At 44.1% G+C, this 24,211-nt stretch overlaps 1 protein-coding gene across 1 annotated transcript in view; it reads right to left on the minus strand.

Moving 5' to 3' along the window:
- Positions 1 to 24,211, minus strand: part of BRINP1 (BMP/retinoic acid inducible neural specific 1) — a 172,297-nt gene that overhangs the window by 45,078 nt on the left and 103,008 nt on the right. Inside the window, exons 3-5 of the mRNA XM_032418496.1 lie at positions 21,698 to 21,888; positions 13,936 to 14,105; positions 11,003 to 11,108 (exon numbers count right to left, since the gene is read on the minus strand). Coding sequence (XP_032274387.1) covers positions 11,003 to 11,108; positions 13,936 to 14,105; positions 21,698 to 21,888 — 467 coding nt within the window. The remainder of the gene's footprint in view (positions 1 to 11,002; positions 11,109 to 13,935; positions 14,106 to 21,697; positions 21,889 to 24,211) is intronic.

Consider the following 24,211-nt stretch of genomic DNA (forward strand, 5'->3'; position numbering starts at 1 on the left):
TTACTTTAAATCAGTACATATTTATTGAACACCTATTATGAGCTAAACACTGAACTAAAGAGAAGTGAATAATGAACGCATTAAAAAGGGTGTGGTTTCTACTCTCAGGGATGTTAATTACAAGTTAGTAGTGGTATGTCTGATTGTGCACATTAAGACAAGGTAGGCTGTATCTGGGAAACAGTAATCGACGATAAAGGCACATGGAAAGTGCTGTGTTTGCAGTGCCAAAAGAGAGCTTAATTCTGACCAAGATGCATTGTGACAAAAAAATAAGGATTGATTTAATAAGCTTAAAAAATAAGCAGGTATCTTATCGACATGGAATCAATGCATTAATTTTCAAGGGTGGCTTATTTAGGTTTGGGGCATCCTGATGCCTGATTTCTGCCCCACCGATGAGACCAACAAGAAATCGAATGGGACATGGCTGTTAAAGTAGACCAAATCACCACACTGACTATTTATCAGTCAGGATTTCCCTGCTGTGTACTCAGCCACAGGTCTATTTGAAAGGTATAGACCCACATGCTAAGAGATAAGTCCTCATATCACTTCTCTCAATACCAGCTTCGATCCCATCAGAATTTCCACCTCTTCCTGTACAAGTGTGAGTCTTTAGTTTACTGAATGATTCCAGATGTCCCCGGGTCAGAGGTAGCCTTGGTATATATATTGCAAGGCCTTAGTCATCTCTGCTCCAGGGGTATTTGATCCTTCCTGGTTCTGGGTCTTTTTGAGAGCATGAGAATAGCTATAGAAATGGCATACCAACAAACTATACAAGTTAGCAAGTAATTTGAGGAAAATCATAGACTTTCCAAAGTGAAGAGCAGAACCTTATAAGCACATAGGGCTATGGATCTATTTGCTCTATTAGAAATCATGATTCTGATTTATATGTTTCAGGTTGAGAAACAATATGGTTTAAGAGCACTGACATTGAGTGGATCTGGGTTCAAATCCCTGTTCTGCCACCTACAAGATGGTTACTTAACTTCTGTGAGCCTCAATTTTCAAATCTGGAAAATGGGCCTTCGTTGAAGTTTACAGGAGATATTGATATAAAGAAATGAGCTCTTCCCCTGGCACATGAGAATTATGCAGTGCATCGTAAGTGTAATGATTATTTTATATCAGACCTATTGGCTTTTAGGTCAGGTGCTTTCTACATGTTTTCCAATTAAATGTAGAGCAATGGCCCTGTGGCAGGGGGGTTTTTATTCCTGTTTTGCCTATCAGAAGACCTAGAGAAGCTCAGGGAATTAACAAGTCCAAGGTCTCATCACTCCAAGTCTGCCTTCCGGATCCTCCCTATTCTATTTGTGTTCTGATTGAGTCTTTAATTGGTATCTTCAATCCACTTCTTAAGAGGAACTCCGGTTCTCCCCACAAGGCTGAGAACAGAGTGCTTATTGGCGCCTAAAGGAAAACCAATATTTGGATGCAGCCAACTGGGTAGAAGTCGGAAGCCCCCTCAGTCATAAAGACACTGCTCTTTAATTCAGCAGGCCGTACATACAGAGCCACGGGAAGGCAGAAACACCGATTCCCAGCAGTGCCTCCCGGGCCCCGCTAATCAGACAAGAAGGGCCCTAATCACAAGCCACCGCCTGTCCCTGGGCTGATTCTGCTGAGGACTCACCCCAAAGCTGGGGACTGGGGCGGGCACTGGCAACAATCCCTCAGCGTTCCACCCTGGGGTCCCAAGGCCACATGGAGTGATGGGGGGGGCGGTGTAGTACAGAGGGGGCTTTACGAAAAAGAGACCTAATTATGTCCTGCCCCCTCGTCCTCTACTATTGCAGTTGGGCAGGGACTTATTCCCATTCTCCCCACATCTAGAAATGTGTTGTGCTGCCTCAGAGCTCCCTAGAGAGGTAAAGAAGCCTTGGAGCCCAGGCGACAAGGAATCAAAAGCCAGGGGAACCTTGGGAAAGTGATTTTACCTCTCCAAGTCTCGATTTCTCCATCTGTATAATGGGGAGCATGATCCCTACCTCACAGTTGATGGGAGGGCTGAATTGGCTAATGGGTATAAGCACAATGCCTGAGAGGGAATAGCAGCTCAAAACAATGTTAAACATTTCTACACCCTGTTCCTCTGTTTCTACTACTTGTTGTGGGATGAGTTTGAAAATAATCCTCTTCACTCCATTAATGATGCCCAGCTACTGAGGAAAGGGATGGTGGACTGTGCTTGTCTTCCTCAGCCTCCTCCTCCCGCTCACCCTGTGCTCCTTCCTTTACTCTCTTCTGCTCTTCCTCCTCCTCTCTCAAGTCCCTTCCCCTCTTCCTCTCCCACTCCTCCATCCTCTCCTCTGCCCTCCTCCTTCTTTCTCTCCCTTCTTTCCTCTAAGTCGCCCTCCTTCTATGGCTACTTGAGCACCAATCATAAGAAAACACTGAACTGAGCAAATACATATGGAGTTCCTACATCCATGGCACTGTTGAATAGAACAAAAAGCAAAGTTGGCAAGGCAAAAAAATCCCTTTTCTAAAGAAGCCTATCTAATCTAGTAGAAGAGATAAAAACCCAAGCCCAGATGAATATGTTGTAAGGTGAATAAAAACAAATAAATCATGCCATAGAAGAGGTCTTAAAAGAGGCTTTTCAAAGGAGGTGGCGTTTGGAAGATCAAGGGACATAACTCTTGCCTTAAAGATGTAATATCCGATGCGGTAGAAAAGGCGCATGCGCTTTTGAAGAATGCTGTCTATGCACATGAAAAGATGCCTATAATGAAATGTAAGAAATTCTATAGGCCTGGAGTAAAGATATGAGTGTGTGTTGGATGGTGGAATATGACAAAGACAAGAAGACAGGCAAGAGTTTGAATATGTTGCCTGAGTGCACAGTGATAGGAGCTAGAGCCTAGTCTGAAAGGAGCTGAGGTTTCAAGCTGACACACAGGAAAAGAGAACAAAGAAGAAGGTAGGGGAAGAGGGGGGGAGGAGAAAATGATCTGAAACCAACAAGTGAAATGCACCATTTGATTATCAGGGTATGAGGAGAAGACTCTCAAAGCACAACAGTCTCATCTGGAAGAGCAGAGACTAGATGATGCCTGGTTATATCATTCCTTCATCCCATAGCCCTCACTGCCTACCCTCCCATCTTCTAAAGATCTTTGCCTCCCTCCTGTCCATTTTTCTCTTTTGGAAACTGAGACGAGGCTAGTGTTCTCACTCCTGTTTCATTAAGAAAAACATCACATGCCAGTGAATCTAAGGTACCGTTCATTGTAAACATATCACTGGTTTATGGACATTGAGAAAAATCAATGCCTGTCAATACCCTGCCAATTAAACCATGACACACCATCAGTTATAGGAAACATTCCAATTTCAGAGAGATTAAAGTCTGAAAAAATCATGCAACTGATATCTACGAAAAGTAATCGGAAATAAAGTACGTGAAAATGCCCCTGAACATCACATCTGTGATGCACCCAAATACTCTCCTTTTCCTCTCTTTCCTGTGGATGAGCCGCCAGACACTCTTTTCTAAGGCAAATAATCCCAGCCATACACAAGACCCTACTCATTCTTGCCTGTTCAACTATGACCCTAAAAGAATCCCTCTTGCTCAGAGAATCAATGTTTCCCTCTCTGAAGAATAATTCCCATCAGCATATAGAAGTTTTGTGGCTTCTTTGTTAAAAAAGAAAAGCTCATGGACTCGCCATCGCCTTCTGCCACTGTGACATTTGTTGGATTTCCTCTGTAGCGTCTCTACATCTCCTTCACTTCCTCTCTTCCCATTCTCTACTGAACTCATTCTCCTCAGGCTTTCACTACCATAATTCCATTGAAAGATCCCTGTCAAGTTCACTAACGACCTCCGTGCTGCTTAATCCACGACTCAGTTGTCAGTCCCCATCTTAACCATCCCATCCACAGCATCTGACACAGTTGACCACAGTCCCCTGGTTGAGGAACACTCTTTACTCGGCTTCCAGGATAGCATAGTCTCATCACTCCCTTTCCGCCTTCCTGGCCACTTCTTAGCTTCCTTTTCTTGTTCCTCATTATCATCCCATTATCCCAACCCTTCAATATGAAATTCCCCATGGCTCAGTAACTGAATTCCCTCTTTTTGTTTTTATCTCCCCTCTTCTCCAAAGTCATCTTACCCAATCTCACATCCTTGAATATCATCTCTATACTAATTTATATTTCTAGTTCTCCCCCCAATCCCGACTTTCCAAGTGCCCACTCAGCATCTGCATTTGTATCTCTAATAGACTTCTCAAACTTGGTTCACCCAACTCCTCATGTCTTATCAAAGGTGATCTCTCCCACAGTCTTCACCGTATCAGTAGAGTGATTCCATCACTGCAGTTGCTCAGGCCAAACTTTGGGATCATCCTTTGCTTCTCTCTTTTTCTCGCAAGGCTTCCTCAGTCCACTACCAAATAATGTCAGCACTACTTAAAAATGTACCCACAGTGCAATCACTTCTCAAAACCTGCATCACCGCTATCGTGGTCCCTGCCACCATTTTTGTCTCACCTTGGTAAACACAATAGCCCCCAAACTGGGCTCCTTTCTTGTGTTCTTGCCCTCTCTACAGTCTTTTCCACACAGCAGTCATAGTGATTCATTTAAAATGTAAGTCAGGTCAGGCTACTCCACTGCCTGAATTTGTAATGGCTTCTCATTTCATCCAGAGTCAAGTCTAAAGTCTTTTTCCATGGTCTACAAATTTCTACATGACCTGTTCCTTCACCATCTCTTTGATTGTAAAGAAAATATATTTCTTTGTTTACTTGTTTATCATCTGCTCCCCTAACACCCACACACTAAATATAAACTCCCAAATGACAGAGACTTAGCTTATTCACGGCTATATATCCAGCTCTTAAAACAATATCTGACATGTAGTTGATATTCAATAAATATTGCTAAATGAATGAATGTATGAATGAATAAATTTATGGATCATCCTAGATTTCAGCAAAATATTCTCTCTGCATCCCTTTCCACATCAGTGAGCTACTAAGGCACAGCTCTGCTCTCCATATACCTCACCAGATGGATACTAGATTAAATTACATGACAATGTCGGCAAAACACTCAATGGGCTTCTTGGAGAGAGAAGGATCAAAATAAGAAGTTATCATTATGCCATTAGCATTATTATTACCAGTTTGGCTGTTGCTGTTTGGACTACTAATAGCCTGTGATCACTTCTACAATCCTGTCGTTCTCTTTCTAGTGTCCTCCAATCCTCTTCTTTTCTTTTTCCTCTTTCCTTCTACCTTTGCCCTGTTTCGCGAACAGCTGAGGAAACGCCACAAGGTGAATGCCATTGGAGTGCCATTCACATCATCCTCGACCCCCCAAAATAAACCTCTGCAGAATCTCCCCTCCCAGCCTCCTTCAGCGGAATTAGCAGAGGACAGAGGAAGACAGAACACTAGCATTTTGAGAAGGAAGAGCTCTGAAGGCAAACTGTCAGGTTAAATGTCAAGCTCAATCACTTACCGAGTGACCTCTCTCACCCATGTCCTCACCTACAAAGTAGGGGTGTTTATTTACGCCTTCCCTGTAGGAATGGTGTGGGGCTTAAAAATGTAACAAATGTAATTCTATGATGCAATTCAATGTAAGTTAAGGTAAATAAAAACCAACAAATAAATATGAATATAATACAAATAAATTCACACAGTCCCCGGCACATAAGGAAACACTGGATAAATATTAGCTATTATTATTCCCGACTCCTCTGCCCTCAGTCCATGCAGCTGTCTTCTAGCTGGGCTGGACCACCTCCTGCTCTTTTATGTCTCTGCCTTATTCATGTCTTCTCTTTGCAGAGGATGTCAAGATGGAGCACATTATTAAATAAATGTTTAATAGATGCATATTCTATGCACAGAAATGTATACATATAAATCATGTGTGTACAGCACTACGAATTTTCACAAAGTAAACACACCGTGTGCTGCCATCCAGATCAAGAAGCAGAACATTATAAATACCTCCAGAAATCTCTCCCGTCTCCTGTTACTCCCTTATTCTTCCTCCCCAATGGTTAATGCCCTCTGAGCTTCTAAAACAATGCATTTGTTTTTACTGTTTTGACCTGTATAGAAATGGAATTATCACAGCATGGACGGTTTTCTGTCCAGTTTCTCTGACTCAATGTCATGTTCATTAGATACTTCCATGTTGTTGCAGAGAAGTTTATTTTCTCCCATTTCTGTGTTGTAGCCTATCATATGAATCCATTTTCTTCTTGATAGGCAACTGGGGGCTCTTTCCATTGGGAGGCTATTTTGAATAAAGCTGCTATGAACATTCACCTCTTTTGGTGAACATAGGTCCCATTTCTGTTGGGCACATTCCCAAGAATTGTAATTTCTGGGTCACAGGACAAGGACATATTGAGGTTTTAGTAGATACTGCCAAAAGAGTTTTCCAGTGTTTGTACTAATGTATTCTCCCACAAGCAATGCATGTAAGTTTCCACTGTTCCACACCATCACTCCTTGATATTGTCAAGTGTTTTTCTTTTGAACCATACTGATGGCTGGGTTAGAATACTGAATTGTGGCTTTAATTTACATTTTCTGAGGGCTAGAAAAGCTCATCACCTTTTCAAATGTTTATCTGCCATTTTAATAGTCTTGTTTGTGAAATGCCTGTTCATGTCTTTTACCCATTTTCTTGTCTTACTGGATTGTCCGCCTCTTTCTTGTTGGTTTTAGGAGTTATTTATATATTGTGCATAAGGTTCTTTGTCAGATACACATAACACAAATATTTCCTTCTACTCTGAAGCTTATATTTTCATTCTATGAATAGCAGTGTCTGATGAACAGAAATTCTTAATTTTAATGTGGTTCAATGTATCAATCCTTTTCTTTATACTTACTGCTTCTTGTACCCTATTGAGTAAATATCAGCCAATCCAAAAGTCATGAGATAGTCTTCTGTCTTATATTTAAGAAGCTTTTGTTTTGTTTTACCTTCCACCAAGACAATATTATTCTTCCTCAGATATTTTTTTTTCTATGACTCCTCTACCTAACCAGTCTGAGTGAATTATTCCCTTTCCTAAATCTCCATAATGGTATGCATTATTTTTATTATCTCTATTATATTATATATTACCTTGAATCTTATGTATTTCTCTGCCCTTCTTCTCTATCTCATCCCCATACTCCATTCACCAGATTATCCAGATTCTTCCCGGTCTTCTCACTAAATTCTGGTCATGATGCCTGCTAAGTAACTCTAAAACTGGTCTATTTCTCTCAACCCCTGTGCTACCTTCATGGTCTGAATCTGTGACATCTCATCTCAAGTGCTGCAATAGCCCCTCACTGGTCACCCACCACCAATCTACCCCCGTCTAAGTAATTGACCACATGACAGCCAGAGTGATCTTCCAAAAATATCAACAACCCTTTCACGGTGCCCATTACCTTCAAATTAGTGTTCAAGTCATTAATGTGATGCAGAGGCCTTCCAGGATCTGAAGGATTGTTTGGCTTTTCCCACCATTGGTGTCTCTGCTTTAACCTCTTGAGACATTTTCATTTCCTCCTGTGCTCCTTTACAAAGACCTTGTCTGCCTCCATATCCACACCCCTGTCTCCTCTTCATCCTCCAGTTCTCATCCTATGTATCTTCTCTGATTCCCTAGTAGGTTAAGTCTCCATACTGTCTGGTAACAGGAAGCCCCAGAATTTTCCTCCACTACAATTCCTTATGCCTATTATTGTTTGTTTAAGCCCATCTTCTCTGACAGAATGTATACTTCCTTGGGACACAAACTGTGTCTGTCTTGTTCACCACCATATCTTATGCTTAGTTCAATGACAACATGGGTTCTTAAAAAATATGTCTATCTATATAGATATATAGATATGTCTGTAGATATCTATATATACATATATACTTGCTGAATTAAGTTGAACTGATTGTTACTTATATTCTCAGGGATTAGCATTGGATTCGGCACATAGTCAAGCTCTATAAAGGTTTGGTGATTCACTGTCTTTATAAAACCCTAGAAGCAGTAATGAAAAGGACTTTAAGACCACCTACTTCAACTACCCAACCCAATAGAATGATGATTAAATAATATCTATAACAGGGGCGCCTGGATGGCTCACTTGGTTAAGCGTCTGCCTTCGGCTCAGGTCATGATCCCAGGGTCCTGGGATCGAGCCCCACATCAGGCTCCCTGCTCGCCAAGGAGCCTGTTTCTCCCTCTGCCTGCCAATCCCCCTGCTTGCGTGCTCTCTCTCTCTGACAAATAAATAAATAAAATCTTTTAAAAAAATCTCTACAACATTTCTACCAGATGCCATTTACTTATAACTCTCTGAAACCAGAGAGTCACTACACACTTCAGCAGGCCATTGCAGGTTTGGGCATGAATGTGCACTGGAAGATCTATTTTATACTGAGTTTAAACTGAGATCTATCTCATCCCAGTTAAAAACTGGGATCCTTGTCATTTCCTGCAAGCAGATCAGGTTTGGCTCATTTTATCCACATTAATGAATTTGACTATCTTTTCTGCAAAACAGCCCTTGAGGTATCTGCAGACAAATCCTATTGCCCCAAGTCAACCGTCTTGAACTATTCATCATAAGACAGCCTTCTTCAGGTGCACTGTAGTTTCTTAGTCCCCCTCTTGAATTGGGATGCCCAGACTTGGACCCAATTCTCCAGGTGTGCTCTAACCAATCTAGAATAGGACAAGGATGTCACCCCTTTTTGGTGGACAACATACTTCTAATAATGTAATCAATGGCGGACCTGGGTTTTGGAGGACTGAGGCTTCTACTGTAATTGCTTATTGAGAAAGGAATTCCAAAATAAGATGTGGAAGTGAATATTTAGAATGAAAAAAGTTGGGGACACAGAAGGTGGGGGAGCCCTGGACCTTAAGCTTCATTAGTTTCATGGTAAATCAGCCTCTAAACATCCCTAAGATCTTAATAACTTCCTGGTAACATCTTGTTAATCCCTTCTAAATTTACTCCAATTATAATTCACAGGTCTCTCCACTGCCAACATGCACAGCAGGGTTATCAAGTGCAGGCTGGAGCCAAGCTTCCCGGCCTCAAATACTGCTCTCACTTCACAAGGTCGCCGCACATAGCATAGGAACTGAGAAGTTGAAAATCCTGGCACACTCAAGGCAGATCGGTCTTTCTTATCTACTTTCTTGTCAGGTTATTACCAAACCCACCGTCTACTCTTCTCTCCACTAAAGTGGACAGGGTTAGTCTTCGCGTGTTTGAGGTTTTTGTTGTGTTTTGTCTTCTTTGAACACTAAGCCACTTTCTTGGCCTGAATTTCCTGGAGGGATTTTTGTTCAGTGCTCCCAAGTGACACTACCAAGCCCTCCCTGTGCCATTTTCCAACCATCTTCTATAACAGGAGTATGAATCAAAGGGTTGCCAAGGAACCGGAATATAAAAGTCATATTAGGTTCTGCTTAGCTCCACCTGCCAATCTCAACTCCACTTTCCTCCCACTGACATTCAGAATCACCTTTATCAGATACCTTTCTAGAAGGTCACATTTTTAGTCTGCTCTAAGTTAAAGCATGCCATTTTTTTTTCCTAACTATAAAGTTAATACATGATCATTGTAGAAAAGTTAGAAAAAGAACTGGAAGCCTAAAATAAATCATCTGCAACCTCACCATCCAGAGGTAACCTCTTTTAACATCTCGGCATCTTTCCTTGAAATATTATTTCCCTTATCCTTTCACATTGTTAAGATCATGCCATACGTTCGGTCAGAAACTACCCATATTTATTTATTTATTTATTTATTTTTAAAGATTTTACTTATTTATTTGACAGAGAGAAACACAGCGAGAGAGGGAACACAAGCAGGGGGAGTGGGGGAGGGAGAAGCAGGCTTCCCGCGGAGCAGGGAGCCCAATGCGGGGTTCGATCCGAAGACCCTGGGACCATGACCTGAGCCGAAAGCAGACACTTAACGACTGAGCCACCCAGGCGCCCCAGAAACTACCCATTTTTAAATGAACACCAGATCAAATCGCTTTCATATATTCTTGGAAATTCTTACACATAACATTTTCGCACCTGATGTTGTATGGATGCTACGTAATTTGTGCAGTCCCCTCATGTGGAAAATTCAGATCTTTACATTTTTTTTTGCTATTATAAACTATGCTTTTTAAAACAGCACTATCTGTATGCAAAGCCTTGTGTGTTTTCTCCTGTAATCTCCTCACTTCTTGATGATGAATTAATAAGGGTAAAATTACTATTTCAAAGAGTGTATTTTCCTTCAGGTCATGAGTATATATGAAGCGCCTAACAGGGACCTGACGTAAAAAAAGACATTAAACAAATATACATGTTTATATATATCAACAAAGTAACCCCAGGATTGTTGCATTCTGGCTAGCAGTGACTGAGTATCTGTCTCTCTACACCCAGGCAGCACTGAGGGTTCCCATTCATAAACTCTGCTAAAAGCACACACACACAGACACAAACACATATGTATGTGTCCATAAATATATTAAGGACCACAGATGATTACCGAATAAGGAGAAGGAAGGTTACACAAAACTAACAATGCTGTGAACTGTCCTATAGCTCTTATAATTCAAATAACATCTGCCAAAATACATTGAAAATCAAACACAATGATATAGGAAATTCTGACGGTACGATATGAAACTTTAATATATATTAGGTCTGGAGCATCTATAAATAACACTGTTTAGACATTTTCATCAAAATAATCGGACAGAGCTCACATTTTCATACTTTATATCTGAAAACATTAATAACCATGAATTTAACGCCCTGTATATGTTAAAAGTTTAAAAAGGCATCGTATCCTGTCTTCATTTCCATATTCCTAGTTTTGATCGGTTTCTCTGTCTTTCATCTTCTTCTCCATTCTCCCTCCACATCATGCCTCCTCTAAACCCTGAGTCTCTCCTCCCCCTCCACCCTCTGGTCTCAAATTTCCAGGGCCATCCTACCTTGAAGATGCAGTTTGCTCTCCGTGCTTTGCAGAAGGACGGAACTCACAGAGTCCAGATTGTCATAGCTGTTACAGCCCAGAGGCCCGGTGCGTGTCTCTGTGACCTGGAGTGGACATGGAGGGTGACAGGTGTGAGACAGCTGCCCTTGTTAGAGACTTGTGAGACAGGGCCCTGCAGAGTCAGCCCTCGGCAGAGTAGAGCCGGCAGAGAAAGTGTCCTGGCCTGGCCTGAGTCAATGGCACCTTGCCTGTGCCCAGGCCACATGTGGGCTATCACCAAATGGACGTCGCGGTAGCAGGGCAATCAAGTTCACAGACTGGAGACATTCCCTGGCCCTCACTTCACAAGGTCACTCTAAGTATGATATGAATTAACGAGTTGAAGCACTACAGCATATTTCAAAAGCACGCCCTTCACAATCAGGAGAACCCGCGTTAAATACTAACGGGGCCATGAATTTGCTGGGTGACCTAAGAAAGTCACTCAACTTCTCTAAGCTTCTGTGACCCGAGGCTAGTAAATCCTTTCCAGGAAAGTTGGGCGACGAGACATGATGGGCAGAAGTGCCTGACATGTGGCTTATGTCCAAACACGGGTACCGTATTACCCCAAATCTCAGAATCGGTCACGAGTACGTACGCATTATTAGGCAAGAACAATAACATTATCCCCATTTTCTAAAAGACGTTTCATAACCTTGAAGTAGGCATGGTTTAGGATAAAAAGAGGTTTCTCATCCCTTTCGCCTTGACTTCCCATGACTTAACACAATCGTTTACCGGGTAGTTTTGAGGTTTGCATCCAACGATAAAGACACAGCATCGGTGGTTTTGTGACCTGTAAGACGTTATCCAAATGCCAGTTGTGCCTTCCTCCAGCTGGGAAACCTTGTGTCAGTAACTTTCCCTCTCTCAGCCTCAACATCCCCTCTACAAAATCCTCTTACCCACCTCAATAGGTAAAGAGATCCTATTTGGGGAGTGGTTAGCACTTTGGGAACAGTATATAAATGGAGGATTAGTAGGTTTTGGTTTTTAAGCAATTTATTCTTTTTTGGTACACAATCCTAACATAGTTGTTATTGAACGAGACTCAAAACTACCAATCCATTTTGCTAAGGAGATCCTGGGAAAGAAAGCTACGGGCAGAACTTCCTCACCTGGGGTCAGCTGCTGATATTAAACACAACTGGCAGTGAGACAATTCTGGCCAGCTGGGTCTTGAGGTAGGGTCAAGAAACGGCAAGAAAAATCCAAGTCCCAGACCGAGTGGGGAAGACAGTGGTGGTCAAAGAATGGCTTCTTGAATTTCTCTGAGAAATTCCTTGTAAGGAGGCAGGCTGCACTTCCAGGATGCACAAAAGAAGATTATCTTCTGACAGAGCTTCAATATCTCAATTCCACATCCCATCCAGGGGCGGGAGAGAACCATTTGGTGATAATGAAAACCAGGCCTTTGCTTCACTCAGACTCTGATGGCTTCATAAAGGTCTGTCTCTCTGTGCCGGGTTCACTAACAACATAATCCCCCCCCACAACAGAGGCGATTCTTCTTGGATAAGCTGGCTCTTTGTTTGTCGATCTGATTTATTTCTCTCTTTCCTACCTCCCTCCTCAGTAACTCACTCCCACATTTTTTCTCTTCCCTTGGTCAATTTCTAACTCATCTGCCCCTGTCTCCCTCAGTCCTTCCCCCCTCCCCCCATCCCCGGCCCCACACACACTTTTTCCCTAGAGATATTTTTGAAAGTCTTAGTATAAGGGTAGGTCTGTACTTAATTCAGAAGAAATTAGATCGAAGAATTGAGGAGTAGAATGCAGGTATAATCGGGTTTCAGAAAATGTGAGATGCAAAATATCTGCACTGAAACCGTGAGAAAAACTAATCCTTTATATCAAAAATTCCTCCCTCGTTCTCTTTAGAAAGGTAATCCCTGAATTTATTGCACTTAAAATAGAACCTTTTTTTTTTTTTAAGTGTCTGTGCTCCGAGGCACTGAATTACAAGTCTAGAGCTGCTCTATTCAATGTGGCTATTTAAATGAAAATTAATTAAGATGGAATAAACTTAGAAACTTAGGTCCTCGGTAGCCACATTTCAAGTGCTCCATAAGCCCATGTGACTAATGGCTACTGCCTTGGCCACAGATACAGGGCACCCTCCACCATCTGGGAAGGGTATTATATTGGATAGTGTTGGTGCTGAGGGGTATGGGTCAGCACATGACTGCCCTTTTTTGTAAATAAAACTTTTATTGGCACACAGTCATGCCCACTTGTTTGCATATTGTCCGTGGCTGATTTTTGTGGTACAACTGTAGAGTTGCGCTGTGGCAACCTTGACCATATGACCTGCAAAGCCTGAAATTTTTATTATCTGGCCTTTACAGAAGTAGCTGACCCCTGGTCCAGCGAGTAGAATTCTAGTCCCTGTTAGGGTACTCCAGCTGTCTAACCCTGAACAAAAAAGTCTTTAGCTCTTGGACCTCAGTTTTCCCATCTGTAAAATGGGGGGCGGTGAATAATGGGATGGAAAACACAAGTGTTTAACAAATTACTGATCTGGGCATCAGCAAACTGCCTCTTGCCAGCTCTAGGTCCTTGTAAAAATCATTTACCCGCTGTAGCCTCAGGGTTTTTTTGACCTAGAAAGGGAACCTAAAAATCAATGAGAAGATTGTTGATAATTACACCATGACCGTAGCCAGGGCTGCCCCAGCAAATCAGTACATGTGGTCACCCTAATGGCAGTGCTCATGATCTTATAGGGCCTTTGACCACATCAGTCAGAGTGGCTGGCAGGGGGTACTGTTAGTGTTAGCTTCATGGGTATGAAGCCAGGACTGCATCTGCCCATCGGCCATCAGAATACCGGACACGTGCAGTATTGTTGTCTTCAGAATCATCCACCCAATCCGCCCTCAAGCCTACCTTGATTGCTCCAGTTGATATCTGGATCTCATGGAGCCTCCTCATGGTGCCATCACGGTCGACAAAGTAGGATGACGCAAGTTGGTGCAGAGCTTCAACACTTTGAGTGGCATTCCCTGACTTCCTGTCGAGGCGACTTTTGTCCATGTACATGGTCAAGGCCTCCTCCCCTGCATGGAAAAGGAAAGAAGTTCAGGGAGCCTATCGAGCTTTGGGGTGGGAGGAAAGGCTCCAGAGCCTGACTGCTGACAATAGCCTTGACCTTCCCACTACTTTTGCCCAAATTCCCTTCTGCCTCTGAAAATCAAGAGCATGGTGAAAGAGAAATAGTCCAGAAGTGGCTGTAAGCACCAAGCTCTAGGAGGACAAGGATCATGGGAAGACTCTCAGTTGTCAAGTCCAACCTCTACCAGTCCACCATATAGTTCTCACCAGCATCCTCTCCTTGAGGCTCAGTCTCTCCTTCTGTAAAATGATGGATTTGTCCTAGACACTCCTTTCCTCCTCCTGTTGTCTCCGCCTCATCCAGTTTCCCCCCCCCACCCCCGTTTCCTATTCCCTCCTTCCTTCCTCTTTCCCTTTCTCTCCTTCTCCTGCTGTTGCCCTGTCCTAGACAGACAGATGAATGGACAGATGAATGGATGGATGGCTAAAGAGGCAGATAGATATGAGAGAGAGAGAGAGAGAGAGAGAGATGAGACATTCTTTAAAGACAGATACGGATAGACAGGGAAAACTGGGTGACTAAAAAAGGGAAAAAACTAAATTGTGGGATGAGAGAAGTCAGACACCACATGACCAGTGCCCTATCCCTTGCCCAAAGCCCAGTGCCTGGCATATAGTAGATAGTAAATACTTAATACATCAATGTTTTTTAGTTCAATCAATAAATATTCTCATTACCTACATGAGCCAGGCACTGTGGTTCTGTGAGCACAATGCACAGACAGGAAGCTGCGTCTGGGGGTGGGGAGGGAAGGTGGCAAGAAAGTCAGGTATAGGGAGGGAGATTAGAGAGGAAGAAGGAGAGTGTGGCGTGGAGAAAAAGAGAGCGAGAGGTGAATGCACAGACTCACATATTTTATTCCATTAAGTTTTCTTTCATAACAGGTACATAGATTACTAACAGTACTAACTTCTGGTCCCTTTCATTTGGGATAACAAGATGTTTCATCAGAACTTCAGAAAGGGAAGTCCCGAAATGCCTACTAAACAGATGTGATCATCACACGTCATCTGGTTTCACCTTCTATTAACTGTGAACTTGGGGATGTTTCTTAACCTCTCTGTTCTTCAGTCTATTCGTTAACAAAATTAGGGGAAGAATGGCACCTACTCCATAGAGTGATTCAGAAGAATAAATTAATGAATACTTGTCAAGTCCCTATAGCGGGGTCTGGTTAGCTGTCATCATCAAACTCATTTCGAGTCGTAGTAAAAAGCAGTCTCTGGAGCAGGACTGCCTGGTCTGCACCAGCTGTATGAAGAGTCACTCACCCTCCCCACGCTTCCATTTCTCCAGGTGCAAAACTGGGGGCAGGGCTGTCCTGGGATTACATTAGCCAACTGCAGAAAGTACCTGAACCCCGCCTGCCACATACATGGGAGTGTTAATGACCATTACTTGACTACTGTAAAGTATCAGTTGTATGAGATTTATCCTTCTGTCTACTCAACCCAAGAAAATAGGATAGTCAGAAAACAACGTTGTCAATACCATCTGAGGACAAAAATCTGATCCCTAAGATCACCAAAATGTCTTTAGAATACTAATTGCTTTTCAAGTTGAAGAGAAAAAAAAAACCAATTTGCTTTCGGGAGGATAGTGATTATCCTAGGCAGGGCGCACAGCCCTGACCCACAGACTAATTCCTGTGCCTCAGATCCCTCCATGACTGCTTCTAGAACTCAGTTCCATTGCTGTTCAGTTTAACACATGCAACCTCCAGTCTGTCTGTTCACTGCCATGTCCCTCCATTTGTTCCAGCCAAACCATTCTTTCCATCTCCATGATTTATTCTTGCTGATTTTCCTCCCCTGGACAATCTTCAAACGCTTCTCTCTGCTTAGAATGCCATTCTGGGAGCGCCGGGGTGGCTCAGTTGGTTAAGCGTCTGCCTTCGGCTCAAGTCATGATCCCAGAGTCCTGGGATAGAGCCCCGCATAGGGCTCCCTGCTCAGCGGGGAGTCTGCTTCTCCCTCTCCCTCTGCCTGCTACTCTGCCTACTTGTGCTCGCTATCTCTCTGTCAAATAAATAAAATCTTTAAAAAAAAAAAAAAAGAATGCCATTCTGTTCCTCTCCTATCTGACCGCTGAATTCCTATCCAGCTTTTGTCACTTTCTCTTACCCTTCCTCCTCTGTCCTTGACCTGGCATACTCCTATACGCTCCTCAGAACCCAGTGAGCCATCATCTTTCTGGCAAGCTTGCCCAACCGTACCCTCACCCCGAGAGAGATGTAATCACCTTCCCCCTATGACTCTCTACCTTGTCCATTCAATTTAGCTCAGCATGCATGTGTTGAGGAGTTTGGCGGGCACTGGGGTGACAAATGGATAACACACTGTCCCTGTTTTAGAGTCACTGAGTGACTACAAGTATGCTGTCCAAGATGAGAGCCACCCGTCAAGTGTGGCTCTCGGGCACTTGAAATGTGGCTAGCCTAAATGGAGATGCACTGTAATAAAATACTTCAATAAAAGTTTATCCTGTTGATTACACATGGAAAAGCTAATGTTTGGAATATATTATGTTAAATAAAATGTATTGTTAACACTGATTCTCCCCTTTTTCTTTTTACTTTTAAAGACGTGGTTGTGAGAAAAATCTAAAACGGCATATGCGGCTCACACTTACATTTCTAGTGGACAATGCTGGCGCAGGGAGACAGAGATGCGAGGGGAGCACTTCCGTATACTAGACGGATAGCAAAGGGAGAAGGATACAGAGAGTGGAACATAGCCCAGAAAGAAGGGTGCCTGCATCCCTGCTAGGAAGGTGGACTACAAGACGCTGATGCTCTGGTCGCTCCAGCTGCATACCCCGTCACCCTCTCCAGGTATGCTCCGTCCTGCACAAGTGTGCCCTATTTTCTCACGGGGGGGACTCTTATTTTCTTTCTTTCTTTTTCCCCTTCCTGACTAACTTCTACTCTTCAGATGTCACCTAAGACAACACCTCCTCTGGGAAGCCTTCCCAGAATCCACCACTCATTACTTAAACTAGATCAAGAGCTCTAACCACGTGCTCCCTGTCTCTTTCATTTCTCCAATGCATCACTTCCCACATTTCCTGGTGACTGCTTGCTTGGCTCCCTCGCTAGAGGAGAATCGCTGTGAGGGCAGGGAGGAGGTAAGAGGCCTCCCTCATTCCACTGTCATGTGCTTTGCAAATGATCCAAGTATTTGTGGATGAATGAATATATATGGAAGTCAACCGAATCTACAATGTTGATTGAGTGACACATCTGCTTCAAGCACTAGACTGAAATCTCCCCATGAGAAGATTCATCATCATCAAAATTAACTTTTGGGTCCCACATGCCTAGATACGAGTTCAGAGTAAGACACTCATGTTTGCACTTTCCCATGAAGTCTCACTGGTAATGCAGGAGGACATGATCTTCCGTCCTTCAGAGTCCACAGTGACCTGAATAGATTTGGCTTAGAAAGGACTCCATGTACAATTAGACAAGGAATTCCAGGAGGGTGGGTGATGGCCTGGTGGAGCAAGGACTCTATGGATTTTGTACTGTTCCCAGCGCTTCACCTAGATCAGAAGAAGAAGAGATGTTCAGTTATTGTGGGATGGATGAATGGATGGATGGATGGATGGATGGATGGATGGGTGGATGGATGAATGAATGGCTAGCGGAGGGGTAAATGATTTGATATGTGAATATGTTAGAAGTTAGAGCCAGGAGGCAGAGGAAACAAATATTCCAAGTGTCAGCGCAAGCTCTCCATGGGGCCTGCGGAAGAGAAGGTGGAAGAGGCACAGCTCCCTTCGGACTGAAAACTGGCAGAAGCAAGCCTTAGATCAAGAGGGGTTAATGGGCTTCTTGCTGCATTATTAAGACTTAATTTCTTGTTTATTAAGAGAATGTTCTGTTGGGGCGCCTGGGTGGCTCAGTTGGTTGAGCGACTGCCTTCGGCTCAGGTCATGATCCTGGAGTCCCGGGATCAAGTCCCACATCAGGCTCCCTGCTCAGCGGGGGGTCTGCTTCTCCCTCTGACCCTCTTCCCTCTCATGTGCTCTCTCTCAATATCTCTCTCAAATAAATAAATAAAATCTTTAAAAAAAAAAAAGAGAATGTTCTGTTTAGAGTTGCTTTCCCATTTGGGATTCTGCAAATTGCCTCTTCACCCCACATAGGCCTTTCCTCCATCTCTCTGTCCTCCAAGGGATTCGCATCTCTCTCTGCACCACTTCTTTCAGAGGGGAACAAAGTGGGACTCAGACACATAGGGGATGGGGATGATGCGGCAGTAGATCATTGGACCTTGTGAGTGTAGAGGGGATACTGCTCCTGGGTAAGGGAGGGGGAGGTCTGGATTTGGGGTCCCCTGGGGCATCCCTCCCCCCTCCCTTCTGAGTTCCTGTGACTTTATTCTCAGCCTTTCTCTTAGCCCAGGGGAGCTTTCCCAAAATGCAGGGTGGGGAATAATGAATATACACAAAAACGTACACACAAGCACAAAAACATAAGCCCTTGTGCATAAACAGACATTCACGTAATTTACACGCATTCACATACATGTGCAACCTCACACGTGCATCCTATCTATACGCAGGAGTCCCACGTGTATGCACGAGTGTGCTGCAGATGTATGTATGTCTGCATCCAGATTAACTCACATCTGGGTCTGGGGATGCGTCTGCGCACATCTGTCTGCAGAGGTAGGCATGCAGTCCCATGCATGCCAACTTAATCATACGTATCACACAGATACCCAGGCTCCGGGGTGTTTCCTTCGGAGGGATGGAGGGAAACTGCTATCCCCATATTCCCGTGTGTCATTCTAGACCCCCAGTTCTCCCCCTTACCACCTCCCATGAGAAACGTCATTCATATCAAGTCCATTACGAGTTCAATCAATTTCACCAAAAACTTGAGGAGCCCATGGAGTGGAAATGTGTCGGCCCTCCTGCGAGCTACACTTCTTCTTTCTCACTGCCTTTCCTTCCTCTTCTCTCTCCCTCAGGAGCCAAATACATGCATTAACTTGTCCTCCATGTGACAGTTTAGGATCATCTTTTGTTGTTTGAGCCTGACCTTAGGAACTCACCTGACACCTTGAACAGCTTATCAGAGCATTTCTTCCAAATGAACATGGTGTTCTTTGTAGGAGAAATTACAGAGAATAACATGTTCTGCACCTCCTTGTATTTAGGCAGGAAAACGGGTATCCAGGTGGGAAAGTGAATTTCTCAATGTCTCCTATTCACCTAGTGAGTGGTAGCAATGGGCTCGAATCCCAAATCCTCAAGCTCCTCAGCCCCACGAAATTACAATAATTATAGTAAGAATAATGAAACACCACCAACGCGAGCGACAATCAGTTTGGTGCCCAACACTGTGCTCAGCACATTTAATGCCACATTTTATTTAATTGTCATAATATGCACTTCTATATATACAAGAGGAAACCAAGATCCTAACTGGCGTGGACCAGGAGATAGGACTGGAACTAAGGCAGGTGAACTCCAGAGCCTGCCCTTCCATTCACTGCAACTGACCCCATCCATCCCCTCCCCTTGCACGAGGAGGCTCTCAAGAAACATTTTCCATGAATGAGTGAAATCATGATGGAAGAAGGACCCCATGTAGGGTCTGTCTGGCACATTGGTGTTCAGTGAACAGTAAATCTCTTCCCCTTCCTGCTCCCTACTCCTCCACCTTGAGGACTGAGGGAACATTTAGGGCCTGCTGTCCAACACTGGAACTCAATCCAAAGCTCTGCATATTTTAAAATGTTGTGCTGTAAAAACAGAAGAGGAACAAGGCTCTGTGAATAATTCACCACTTTGCCTTGGAGAAATTAAAAATATATTTCACAGCCAAAGAAAGAGCTTTGTCATTTGGGATTTCCAGGGACTCGGATAGAATGCAGCTTCTAATTGAAGAACGGAATTGGTCGCAATATATTTTTCTTTCTTTTTTTTTTTTATTCAAGTGAAATGGGAGGTGGAGAAGTTCAAAGAAAAAGGGGTACAGGTGAATGAAACGCTCAACGTGGAAATGATTTCGTCTTCACTTTATAACAGAATAGAATGTGTACTGCATGGTTTAACATTCAAAGTCCTACTTAACTTAATATTTGACTAGCAACAGGTGACAAATACACAATGGTTGGTCGATTTTGGAGTGGTTGGGGCGGGGGGAGTGAATGAATTGGTTAAAGAAATACTGATGTTGAGTCAAAAAAAAAAAAAATGCAGGCTTTGTGGACAGAAAACCCGAAGTTAAAAACTTTGGGTAAACTCTGTATTGTTTTCTTTTGTTTTTCGTTTAAAAAATAGAACTAAAAACAGAAACAAGAGAAACCCTTAGCTTTGTCACTCGCTAGCCATACCTCTAGCTAGACAGTGGAGATAATTGGACTTAACTTGCAGATTTTAAGGACCTACCGGCAAAGGGCGAGGCTTACTGAGGGCAAATAATATACCAGCTTTTCTTATTGGGAGGATGGATGAATTTGCCCAACCAGCTTCTCCCTCGACACCCCCCACATCGTCAAATTCCTAATCTGGGCTTCCTCAAAGTGCATACTGTGTTCTCAGCCTCGAAAGCACGGCCACCTTCCGGGTCCCTCGCCGACTCCTGCCGAGCTAAAGAGCTGCTTCACCCATGCTGCCTCCGGCTCATGGGGCTCACCCCTCCTCTCAAGGAGAGGATCGAACGTGATAATCATACCTCTGTCCACCTGCCCTGCCTCCATCAAGACACCAGTCTTGTTTAATCGGCAAGGGCCAAATCTAATGCAACCTAGCAGCTCTTTGAGCGGGAGACACGGGGCTCCACCACCAAAGAGGCTGTCTCAGAATTTAGTGGCCCTGGTCATTGTGACAGAAAACTGATGTCCGAGGGAATGTAGCTCGTAATGTAAAACGATGCATGTATGCAAGAACCAGAAGCATCAAAATATGCTAGTTTCTACCATATCCCCCCTTTTTAAAAAATTTATATCCTCCCTTTTATCCTCTCCTCCTCTTCTTACTCCCTTAAAGATGGGTTGGACTTGATGGGGAGGGATGGGTAAGGCTAAGCAGGGTGCAGCAGTTAGTCAGCTTTCCTATTAACCTACTCCAAGCCCATATAAGATACAAATAATACCCTCCTTGTAAAATGATAACCTCAAGTTATCAGTCCCTCCAGCAGACTTAAATAAACAAAGGCAATTCTCGAAACAGCATCTGAAGCTTAATTATTTCCCCAGATTAGACCGCATTCCAAAGGAACTAATACAATAATCAGATTAAGAATCCCTGACGAACTGAGCTAATTCCAAGGTGAGGCCACAAAAGTTGTACTTCCGAAAAAGTTAGTAAACTCAAGGTAGAGGGTCTCAGAGGAGGGCATCAAGTGCTCTACGGTGACCAGAGCCACCAAGACAATTTGGCTCATCTGTGACAGATGCTTCTGAGTGACATATAGGGGAAGAGAAGTTAGTCTGGCTTTGATCCTAGGATACCCCGCCCTCCCCTCCAACCCAGGCCTAAAGTCATGACAAGGCTCTGGCCCAGCGGCTGCCGACCTACCTCCCAAGGTGGCAGAGATGAGGAGGTGGGTGCCGTACTTTTTGATGATGGTATCGATGAACTGCTGAGTGGTGGGTCTCCTGCCAAGCAGGCGGATGCTCCTTTGAAACTCCGGCATGAGGGGCACTGGATGGCGGACCAGGTCTCTCCTCTCGATGGCTGTGTTCCTCACCTTCCAACGGGCAAACTCCCTGGGTGAGAGAGAGGAGCAAGATGCCTCGATTTACCACTTCTACCCCCAAGGCAGAGTCCACCCAACCATCCCATTCAGGCATCGCTCCTTAAGGTGAGAAAGCGACAACTATTATTTTTAGTATTTGTCAAGTGATCTAGAGCCCTTAATTCTCTTCAAGCACACATATTTACTGAGCACTGTTCTCATCACCGGGATACTGTGGTGAGCCAGACAGACACAGTCATGTTCTCATGTTGCTTACAGAGCATCAAGATACAAAAGTCATTGTTGCCTAGTTGCTTACCCATCTCTCCCACCAGACTGTGAATGACACCCCAGAGACAGGATCTTCTCTGGTACATGGTTCCTGTTACATGGCAGGACTCCTAAGAATGCCACCTGGACGAATAAACAAATGAGTGGATGGATGGAAGGAAAGAAGGGAGGGAGAGAGGGAGCAGAGGAAGGCTATTCACAGCAGGGAAGACCTAAAGCACAAAGCAAGTTGAGACCTAAGGCGCAAAGCAGGTTGAGACCTAGAGCAAGCTCTAGGACAATTCGAAAATCAAATAATTAGCCCAGAGCTTGTTTGATTCACAATTTTAACATGTACTCAGTGAGCATTTACCATTTGGAAAAAATAAAGCTATGTCGTGAAGACCATGTGGGAGAATTTCCTTTCTTCACTAACGATGGAAGGGATCAAGACTGAAGACCTTCAACCCGGGAGTCCAGCTCGGGATCTCACTCTGCCTCTTGCAAACTATGCGGGGCCATCCTGGGCAAAGCTTGTCACTTCTCCGGACTTACATCTCCTTATCTATGAAATCCAATTAATATTATCTCCTTCTTATTGCTGGTGCACAGATTACATGAAACATCGGGTGTGAGTACACCTTTGGAAACTGCCAGGTACTAATCCAATGTGAAAGAGAGTTTTATAACTTTATATCCTCACAAATTCCCAGATAAGAAAATCATTAAAAGTTCATGGGCAATGAGCAAGGAGCATGTAAACTGAATACAAGTAGAAATTCGAAGGGCCTTGGTTCAGGCTGCTTTTGCTTTATGACCTCTGTTCCTACCAAAGATGAAGCTCCTTCTGGAACAACCAGCTCTCCAGTCTGCCTGAATTACAAGCCCCAAGGCCCTTGAGAAAAACAGCCTAGCCAAGAGGACGGGAAGGTCAGCCTAGATAAATGATAGGAACCAGAGTTTAATGAAAAGGTCTCCCTCTCCTGCCACAAGATGGGAGAGGCGAATTAAGCGGGGGGCACGGAGCAAGGAGAAGCAGAACAGGGGGGGAATCACCCCAGAATATGCCCCTGTAATTCAGCGGTGGAGTCTGACCCCCGATGCAGAGGAACGTGGGTCTGAAAAAATGCTTTCAAATTGGAATACATTTCCAAGACTCAGAGCTTATGGAATCTTTGTTCGTAATTCTTAACACCATTGAAATTCTAAATAAAGTCAGCTCAGTACGTTGCACATCATCGGTATTAAGTTAATCAGCTGCACTCAAGGAACCCTTGCACGCAGCACCCAGGAAGTGCAAACTCTGAGGTCTACGGGAAGGGGGTGGACACTTCCCAGGCCCACGTCCTGAAGAAGCTCACAGTCCCGCAGGAAAGACAAGACGTTTCCAGTCTGTTGTCAATCCAGGACTAGAGGACACAGAAGAGCTTAGACTTCTCAAGGCTCCAGGGGAAGCTTCAGAGGAGAGGTCATAGCTGAACTATAGTTCTGAAGTCCACGTGGGCTTTAAATAGATATGTGGTGGAGAACAGCTCTCCCCATGGAAGAAAGGGCAGGAGCAGAGTGGATGGGGGATGGACCATGAGATCCAGGAAGAGCTGAACAGGAAGGGAGGGAAAGGACAAGAGGGAGCAAGTGGGACAGGGGGAGGGGACTTGCGAGCCAGCAGAAGCTTGTGACGTGACTCCCATGACCCTCACGCCCCGGTGTTCACACCCCTGTGTAACCAGTCCCCTCTGCTTAAGTGTGGGCAGGAAGGGACCCAGTGACTTGCTTCTAATGGATGGAATGGGGAAGCGATGGAATGATCCTTCCAGGATTCATTTACAAAAGATTTCGACTTCCGTTTTGCCTGCCCTGTGTGTGTGTGTCTCTCTCAATCTCTCTCTCACTCGCTCTGGCTCTCCCTCTGCCATGGTGTGAGATGCTCTATGGAGAGATCCACATGGCCAGGAACCGAGGGAAGCCTCCGGCCAGCAGCTTCCAAGGAACTGGGACTCAGAAGGCCCTGAGTCCTAACAGTTACTGCATGGGTGAGCTGGGAGGCAGACCCTTTCCAGCTGAGCCTTGAACCCAATAACCAC

The sequence above is a fragment of the Phoca vitulina genome, unplaced genomic scaffold, assembly GCF_004348235.1.
Source record: "Phoca vitulina isolate PV1807 unplaced genomic scaffold, GSC_HSeal_1.0 scaffold21, whole genome shotgun sequence".
Lineage (NCBI taxonomy): Eukaryota > Metazoa > Chordata > Mammalia > Carnivora > Phocidae > Phoca > Phoca vitulina.